The sequence below is a fragment of the Agrilus planipennis genome, unplaced genomic scaffold (genome assembly GCF_000699045.2).
Source record: "Agrilus planipennis isolate EAB-ADULT unplaced genomic scaffold, Apla_2.0 scaffold38, whole genome shotgun sequence".
Taxonomy (NCBI): Eukaryota; Metazoa; Arthropoda; class Insecta; order Coleoptera; family Buprestidae; genus Agrilus; species Agrilus planipennis.
This window is the reverse complement of record NW_020438882.1, coordinates 1,082,729-1,093,015: the sequence shown is the minus strand read 5'-3', so window position 1 is coordinate 1,093,015 and position 10,287 is coordinate 1,082,729. Positions and strand designations below refer to the sequence as shown.

General features: G+C 30.1%; 1 protein-coding gene across 1 annotated transcript in view; it reads left to right on the top strand.

Annotated features, from left to right (window-relative positions):
• Positions 1-7,036: 7,036 nt before the first annotated feature.
• LOC108745252 (solute carrier family 2, facilitated glucose transporter member 1) overlaps positions 7,037-10,287 on the top strand; it is a 14,680-nt gene continuing 11,429 nt past the window's right edge. The window contains exon 1 of the mRNA XM_025981577.1: positions 7,037-10,023. Within this exon, the coding sequence (XP_025837362.1) occupies positions 9,991-10,023 (33 nt within the window). The 5' untranslated portion in view covers positions 7,037-9,990. The remainder of the gene's footprint in view (positions 10,024-10,287) is intronic.

Here is a 10,287-nt window from a genome sequence, read left to right as displayed (position 1 = left end):
CTAGCAAGGAGATCGGGCTGAAACTATAGCTACAAGCTATCCAAGGATGGTACTATAGAATGTCACCTCAAGGTAGGCCTAGTGGCGTCATCTCTTGGTTAGGCCGGAAACTTATCAATCCACCCTCGTACATGCATAAAAAATAATCGATAATCAATAACTTATTCTACGATCTGCAATATGTGATTTGGTGAAGATATTAACAATGATATAGAATAATCTTTACAGTCCACTCATATTAGGGGTGTCACCTCGGAATGAGAGCTAATAAGCTGTAAACTTGTATAAACCATATTTTAGCATTCTAAATGTTATGTTAAAATTGATTATTTACTATTTTAATTTCTTGTAGAGTGTAACTCCCGAACTTTCTTACGATTAAGGAATATTTCTTCGTATACCTACGAAACATTTCATCAAATTTTGAAGAAAAAATAGTTTGTTTTCCAGAAAACAATACTTTCAAGCGACCATAAATAATTAATCAATTACAAGTTATCGCGTGTGTTAACAATTTTAATTAAATTGTTTATCACAGTCAACTGCAGTTACCTGCACGTAGGTGTAATAAATGTAAAATTTACACGGTATTTATTTATTGATACGATTAAATAAACACCGGCATTAATTAAGTCGATTCTAATTCAAATGTTTTCTAATAGTATATACTGTTTTTATTCGAATTTTCTGAATACCTACTTTTAGAAACTTTCCAAAGACCTACATATTTGCATTTTTCCATTTTCTTATCTACATTGACGCAAATACAAATAGACACCGTTTAAATTATGCACATCCAAGCGCATTATTTGCAATTTCAGGTTTAATTCAGCGCGATTTGAATTACAACTAGTGCGTAAAGATTTTCTCTTCTAATAATTTTACCTTCGATTTCCTGGAAATTCAAGACAATTAAAAACTTTTTTTTGTTTCTGAGAAATTCCCAAATTTTAGAAAATTTGCTTGCTACATACGCTTTTCTGATACTCTATTACGTTAAAATTTAACATTAAAACAACCAAAAATATGTCAATAGGGTCTATAAGCTAGTTACTGCACCTATAGTTTTAATGATACAATTCCAAGAAATTGATTTTTGAAAGGTAAATAACGAGAAAAGACGATGGACATTATTGTTAGTTCTATTACTATTTTTCTTAAAGTTGTCCTATTTGAAATTTTAGTTAACTATTGTCAGATCTAGTCAGAGACATATTAGAGGCAGAAACGGGAGTTAGGAGGGGTAGAGGTAGACCTAGATTAGATTGCTGTTCGCAAATAGTTAAGAATGTGAGTTGTTCTAGTTTTAAGGAAATGCGAAGATTAGCTCAGGATAGGAAAAAGTGGAGATGCGTGTTCAACCAGTCGTAGGACTGACGACCTTATGATGATAATGATTGTAAGATTTAAAAATTACCAATCCATCTTCTAGGATAGATATTGCATACGCTAAAATGATTCCAATATTTTTAAAATTATGTGCATGCATTGCGATTTGAATCAAAACCCACAAAAGCGTACAATTTGGCGTATTGTTCAGCTACTATAGGTTTAAAATTGAGATTATATTCACGTATTATGCCTACTACATTTCACGGTCAAAGACACAGGACCATGCGTGAGTATAATTTACTGTGTGCTACCTATGTAGGTCCAAATATGTCTAGAAATAATTACAAGCCAAAAAATCTAAAATTTAATCATTCAACTTGAAGATAGTTCAGCCGGAACAGTATAACCAGCAACTAAAACTAGTTTAAAAGGTACCAAGCTTACAAAAAAGTTGTTAGAGCTTAATTTGTGTCAAGAAATGTTGAAAATGATCGTCTTTCCCGCACCTTTTTAATTAGGTACAATGAAATAGTTTTCTATCATGCATATTTACAATAACATGGATATTAAGTAGCTTAGAGCATTATTTATTGTGTCGATACCACGACAGCCTACCAAAAAATCGTTAAAATATTGAAATGACATGATACCTTTAAGTCGAAAAACTCGTTACAGTCGGAATTTTTTCTAATTTTAGCATGTACCTACTATAAGAAAGGACTGCACAAGAAACTGTGAAAATGCGTGTTTACGAAACAACCTTTTGATATTTTATTTATTTATTTATCGCTGCTGAACGCGTATATTATAAAATGTTAATTAGACAATAGACCATAGTAATAATAAATCATTAAAGCAAGTATGTACTTCATATCTTCAACAACACAAAGAGGGTACTGTATGAAACATGAAACACCTCTGAAATTGTCAATTTTGCAATAACAGATAAGTTGACTACTAACGTCAACTGACACACTATGGGATTATCGAGGAATCAATTCCGTTAAATGCTCGTAAGCATACACAACGTGTCCAATTAATTAATAAAACTACTTATGGTTAGCTAATGCTTAAATAAAGGATAGTTTTAATGTCCTTCTGTGAAATCTCACGTCAGTGACGATTGGTATTTGTAAGGTAACCCATGAGTGCCCTTTTTTGTACCACTCTGTAGACAAATGTTAATGGTTTCCCTTCTCCTTTTTGTTTAACAAACTGGACTGAACCAGTTTCAACCGGTATTTTCAGGTTTCGTTTGATCTCATAATAAGATCCTAGCTTTGAAATACGTTACCTACTCAAAATGCTGATCTCATCTGCTGAACACCTGTCTAAAATTTGGCCTCCGTGAAGACTTTTTCAAAATAGGCATTAAACGTTACCAGCGTGAAGGATTTTTTCGTCCTCCTTAATCTGTTCATGCATACAACAGAAATACTTTTACGTTGTAGTACCACTTGAACCAAAAAACCTTTAATTATAAAATGAAACTAGAAATAATAAAGTAAAATTAAATGCTTTAGAACACAAAATTTAAAAATTTACAAGTGTTCAGTTACGAATTCGTAACGAATTATTTGTTAAACGATTATAATTCCATTGTACTTCATTTGTTTCGGTTGTTGAGCTGTTTCTGCATTCATTAAGCCAATTTAAAAATGTTAAATGCATCATCATAAATTCCCATTTAAATGTCGAACCGTTAATCACACAATAGCTTTGTATGTAGGCATATTAATCAGTTTTGATGACGTTGCTATGAATTACAGTAAATAAAAACAAATAGGTACATAATATTCGAAAATCATTCTTGATACGAATCATTTTAAAAACCGTTACTAAAGATTAATATTGAGATTTTTTTAGTGACAATATTGATATAGGTAATAATAAAGATATAAGAATCATGTTTTTTTACCAGAACAAATTCTAGTATCTCAACAATATGGCGAAAAATCGTATGGTAGCATATAATCTTCTAATGTTTGCTCTGTCTGAGTTAGTTCTCGATAAAATATTGATATTGACAATAAAGAGCTGATTGTAGCAAATAAACATCACCCGTTTTGGGTGATCCAAAGTAGGATTTGTACCGGAGATACAATTTTTTGCAACTATCACTTAAAGATTACGCATAAAATTCTTTGTCTTTATTCTTTATTCTTTATCGAGATGAAAAGGAATTTTTTCTATCCTTGGGAACAGATTCTTTTTTTTTTTGGATAAAATGTAAACTATGTTTTTTTCCTGCACCCCTAACAACATGTCTACAAAATTTCATAATGTTGGGTTGAGTAGTTGAGGTGTGAAATGGTTAGAGATGTGATTTATTTAAAATACAAATACAAAATAAAAAATACCTATTTTTATCTTGCATTTAAATACTTTTTTGAGAAAAGCATTTAGTATTTTATTTGAAATACTTTTCCAAACTAATTTTTGCCGTTAAATGTTTTGATATCATCACCGATCAAAGATTATATAGAGTGAATGAAAGTTGCTCGCATTGACCATTGAAGGTATTAGAACTTTAAAAAGAGGACAAAGAGACATTCCATCAATGCCTTCTAATTCTTTAACTGAAGAGAACCCAAAAAATTCTTAACTCCTTGAAAATGGATAATCTAAAATATTGGATCGATATTGTTTTCCGGATTCAGTGTCATGGTCCATTGAATTTTGAAGTTTCAAATTAAAATCAGCACCTGAAAAATCAACACTTATCGTACCTTTAGCAAAGAACTACGAAATTCTGTGAATTACGACAAAACAGTCCGCAAAACAATATCGAATATACGCCGGGTGTGTAAAACTAAAAACTACAAGATATTGTAGTGTGCTAATAAATGCGTACAATCCAAAATTCTTAGAAAACGATTCGAAAACTTCATTTGTTAGATGAACCCAAAACTATGGATTCCATGTCTTTCTCTTATTATAATGTGTAAAACATCAGAAACAAAATGGAGTTGTAAACATTTTGATATAACATGATTGATGATGATTTTACATCAATAAAATTATTTGCAACCCTATCATAAAAATCAGAGCCAAAGATCTTACACGCTAAACAAACTATTTTGGCATCAGTGTCTTTTTTCCAATTAAAACGGGTGACAAAGGTAAATAAGGAAGTATATAGAAGAATTATTTGTTGCTGAACTGACGAAACTACACCATAAAGACAGCAAAACTATATCTCAATCACTTCAAACAGAAAAATATGAATCATACTCAATCTTCGCAGCTGGTGATATAATGCAAACACCACTATTAGTCTAGAAAAACTACAATATTTAAAAAATAAGAATATGCCTGTAAGATTTTCTTGAAAAATATTTTATACTCAAGTAAATATAGAAAATTAAATAATATAAAAGTATTTTGGAAATACGTATTTTGCATTTAGCATTTAAAATTCAAAAGGAAAATTTAAATTTGAAATAACAAATCAAAAAAGTATTTGCATTTTGTATTTAAATGCTTTTAAAAAACCATTTTGCACATCTCTAGAAATGGTAATAAGCAAACAAACAAACTTACATTCCCATTTATAATATTAGTTAGGATATAGGTATTAAAAAAAGCATGCATTTTCACAAGTTCCTGCACCCCCTTTGGTAAAACCTTATTAAGTCATACTGCCCCCCCTCTCACAAGTTTCTAAAATAGGAAGTACATATGCCATTAACGCATTTTATTAAGTCATCATCATACCACATACACATCATGGCACAGTTTGCGCATTTTTTTACTGAAGAAGTAAGTGTTGGGTCATAAGTGTGCCACAAACTCACAACTGCATTGGTTTGGATTTCAGGCTGAATGTGGGATTGAGCGTTGCCATTGGGATGATTGGCTTTGAACTATTGGCCTTCATTGCAGGATTCACCATGTTCAATAACGCCTCATCCTTGCTATGTATCCTTTTTGTTACCGATTTTTTAATCGCCCCTTAGATACTCACGGAAGTTTATCTACATCCTTCTAAAACTGTGACAATCTCTAAGTAACAGGTCTTATCAATTTATTGTATGGATTTGTAACATAAACAGAATGGACTGAAAGCCAAATTTTGTATTTCGTATTATTATTAAATTAAAAACAACAGATAGATAAAAAGTTTAGTAACTTACCGTATCATTTAATGCTCTATAATCCTGTTTCAACAAAAGTTATAAAATAATAATCTTTTCATCGCTTTTCACGGAAAATTTGAATACATTAAATTCCGTAAATATCTTTTGTCGCAAAGTAGCATTTAACAAATATTTTCCACGTAAAAGATACTTATTACCCATCTATGATTCGTATCTAGTGTCCATTGTTTCAGAAAAATTAATTAAGTAATTTGATTACATAATCATTTCAATTTGACCTTAGTAGGTACTTATTTGGTAACCTTGAAAAACTTTGTAAAAATGGAACTCTTAATGACAACGAACCCATTCACGTGTTTTTCTAAAAAGTTTTTATTTTTACCGTTTCAAATATTTGGCTCCATTTATAATTACGTAAGTTAACAAAAAGTCATACAAGTTTCTCCTTGTTTACACGGTAATTACTAAAGCAGTAGACGTCAACTTTTATTTCTTGCTTTGGCATTTGTTATAAAAAATTTACTCTTTTTAAAGTATCCATTTTATTGGAACATACACAACTAAATTGATTGTTTATTGGCATTGTTTCCATGCCCATAAATGTATCAGATAATCCTTTTATTGCTCCGGAATAACACAATTTGACAAAAGAAAATAATTGAGTGTTTGAGTGTAGTACGTAGTTAGAAACCGAACTTTCCTGTTTTATGATTTATTGAACTCAACATTTTTACTAAACTCTAATCAAACATTTTGAAGCAGGTAGATATTAGTCATTAATAAATATTGTAAATGGTGATGTACTGCCTATTATGTACGAATATATATTTAATTAAATTCAAAAGCAGGCTCTGATAATTTAATTTTACTTCTATGAGCTGCCGCGGTGTCTAGGAATCGCTCACATGAGTTAAGTCATTCGGCTTGCCCTTCATACTTTCCGCGCAGCTGTTACTTAGCAGATGGTGAAAACTTGGCACAGTTTTTCGCATGTAAAAAATTTCTCTTTTTTCCTTTTCTCTCTATCTCTCTCTCTTTCTCTCGTTCGTTTCTCTTTTACGGAAGTGAAATGCAAGGAGATCTTTTTTTATGCGGTTGTTTCTAAGAGCTCGTTCGAGCCAACAAACTGAATTTACGTTTATTATCCTACGCTGTACGCCAACGCAATGTCTGACATTTGTTTCATAAAAATGGCATGAAACAACAAAAAGTTTTACAATGGTGAGCTAATAAATGCAAATTACAATATTATCACGTTTGTGGGTAATTGTAAACTGATTATGTGGAACTATTTGCATTGATTACTTTCCGTAATTAATTTTTTTAATTTACGTGTAGATTAAGTACTTAGGTAAACTTATTTTAGGGAAAGTCGCAAATACTTTTAATAACTTTTAAAAACCAATATGACTACTTTGGTACTGTAATCCGCTGTAAACATTTCGATCTTTGCCAAAATTATTTTCAAGTTTTTAATCCTATTCCACGTTAAAAGGTTTTGAAAGAAATTTAGTTATTAACGTCACAACAAAAAATAACAATTTGTCTGCAACACGCCCTCTTTTTTTTTGCGATAACAATAAATATTAAACGTATGTTTAATTGTATATTAACATAAGTAATTTTGATACACAATATACAACTGTAAACTGTTTGTTGTATATAGTAATCAAAATTATTCAAAAAATTCATATTTTAATTTAAAACGTTTTTTTTAAACTTTGCTTGAAGATAGGCAACATACATTACACTTCTGCTAAACATTAAGCACACCGTTGAGAACTATGTAAACGTTGGAAAGATGTGTTGCATATCTTTACTAAAGATTTTATAGATAATTTTGTCCCCGTTTTTGTACTTGATGTTTTCAGAAAGTTAAATGAAAATAATTTGCTTAAACTTTTGTCATAAAAATGTCATTAAAACTGAAATTTAGTAACACCAAGTTTAGAAAGATATAAAAACAGGAAACTTAAAACTAGAGTGTCATTTTGCACCTGTCTCATTACGTCCTCGTTAGATTACTTGACAAGAACTCTGTTACAAACATTTATGTGTTTACATCTTATATTTACTTAGCACAAATGTAAAGTTCATTACTTTATGCTATTCTCGTAAATATGCGTATGTATTACTCGATGTACATTATAACGGTACTTCAAGAGGAAACAAATGACGCATGAAAAATATTCCTTTTTTCAAATCAAATGGTCATTTCTTAAGCCATTGATCGTATTTCTAAAGATATGTTAAATTTATAAAGTTGTTACCTCATTTTTAATTAACAAAAATACAAATCAAAAAACATCTCTGCATTTTATAAATTAGAACTTCTGATGTTTGATTAGCTGTTGCTACCTTATCGTTAATAAATCAAGCAAGTTAAAAACAACAAGGTATTGGCATTATGCAAATACCTACTAAATTCTTATTTCTTCTCCTCTGTACGTAAACCAAAGATGATGTAATAGATCAAACTACTACGATTGTAAATTATGATTTGTGCTAAATTTATTTACCAGAAAGGTAACAAAACAGGTCGATAAAAAAGGTGCATTTACTTAAAATAAACAATAAGTATTGTTTTCAAGATATAACTTGATTCCGTACGTAACCGCTTAAATTACATAATTTTAATTTCATCATAAATAATAGATGAAAGGTCGAAATGTTAATGTGGCATATCTTTTGTAATGATACAGGGGGTCTTAAAAAAGGTTGTCCACATATAATAAGTTAAAGTTATTTTTGTTGTTTTGAAAATTAACAACAAAAATCGAAATTAAGATTAAATACGGGAATCATAGAATTCTTATTTTAGAAGATTGGATATTACTCACTCTAATAAAAAGTTGAAAACAAATATAACCACTGGCCTTCCGTTGATTTGTTATTTATTTTAATGAAAAACATAGTAATCTTTGTACCTTGCACACTTAATATAAGTTTACCTCAACTTAGTTACGATTTACAACTACAATTTTCCCCAATGATATATAAAGATATTTTCAATTAAAAGCAAATATATTTACGTATAATATTTAGCTAAAAACGATAAATCCAAAGGAAGTATTAGAAACCTTACAGTCGAATTTAATATGATAATCCTTTTTCCTGTTTTTATTCGTGAATATGTTTTGAATAAGAATAATGTAGTAAATAATTTCAAACATGCTTCGAAATGTTAAAATGTAAAACGTGCGCCCTCGGCGAGGCCCAATCCTTGACTTTAATTTAGTTAGGCACTCTACATGTGCACGAAGGAAAGGACTAAATGTCAATATGTATAGCGACAGCGACTGTTCTTGAAACTACAAAAAAGTAACAATCAATTTGCACCTTTTAAATATACACAATGTGCATGCATGCAACTGGTAAACAACGGGATTGTTGCATGACGGTTGTATCAATACGCAAAGGTGAATTGCAACAATTAATAGGGAGATAAATAAACGTTTTGCAATCGTATCTAACGAACTTAATAAGTTTTATAAAGTAATATTTTTTATTAATCTTTTTTTTGTTCCTTACACTTATCTTAAAACCCAAAACATTTAGGATCGGTCTAGTTAAACGGAATTATTTTGGTGAATGGCATTTTTGCCATTTTTTTACATTATAGAAATACTATATCGATAATAATATACAAACACATGCTAGTAGTTTCTGTAAAACCTTGTATGTAGTTCATCCGTTATGGGAGTCAAATCGCAAAGATTTTCCCCTATTTTTCTGAGTATGTTGTAAGTTTTTCCCCAAAAATCAGTCCCCAAAACGTACAATTACAATATTACAATAAAAAAAATATATTTGAGATCTAACTACAAATTAACGGTTTTCGGATTTCTCCCTTTACTTGCTATAAGACTTTCTGTTTCGTTTTCTTTCCCTTATCTTGCAATTTTATCTTTTTAACGGAAAATAGAACTAAAATAGGAAACAACTTATAATGTAAAACAGTGAACATTACAAATAAAATAAAAATTAGTGTATATATATACGAAAAAAAATAGGAATAGAGAAGCTTGTGTCGCGAGTTTAATAATAATTGCGTTTTCAGTGTCAGGCATCAAAAATTTCCTCTAAAATGTCAAATTTTGTTTTTCTATGCGTTGCTTAACCATTTAATTAATAAAATTATTCCGAATTCCTCAAAATAATGGACAGATTACCAAAAAGTTAAATATTGCATTTTTTTTTAAATTAATAGAAGGCTGTGGAAAGTTTGTACTGGAAAGAAAAACAAAAACATGCTACTAAGTTTGTCGAATATTAGTTGACATAATGTATGGGTCAATTTACGTTTTCATTTCTGTTTTTCCATTTTCCTTTCATTCCTTTGTTTCTATATTATATTAGATTATGACGCTATTATTACTTATCATCCTGCTTGTAAACAGTTGTGAACTATTTCCTTGTGGAAATAACAGCAATATTGCCAAAATGTTGTCTATAAATACAAGCTTCAGTTGCATCGCATATTCAGTTTGTTATCACTATCGAAGACGAAGTAAAGATCATAAAAAGTTTCGTCAGTGGAACGAAATAGGGCACCCATATGATGGACTTTATGTCGAAAGTTGTTTTCAGTGTAAGTTTATCAACTTTAAAAAGCGTGACTATAATTACAGCTTAATACAACTATATAACGCGTTTGTTAAGTGTGTTTTAAACTAATTTATTGACTTGACTTGAATGAACAATTCAGGAGGAGAGCATACCCAATTGTCCAAATTTTAAAAATTCAAATCGAAGTAGACTCGGAAATATTCTAATGAGTGGTCACCGTGAGACACCCTGTATACAGCAGTACTATAATGAATTATCTCAAAAAATAAATAAAGCAATTTTTACA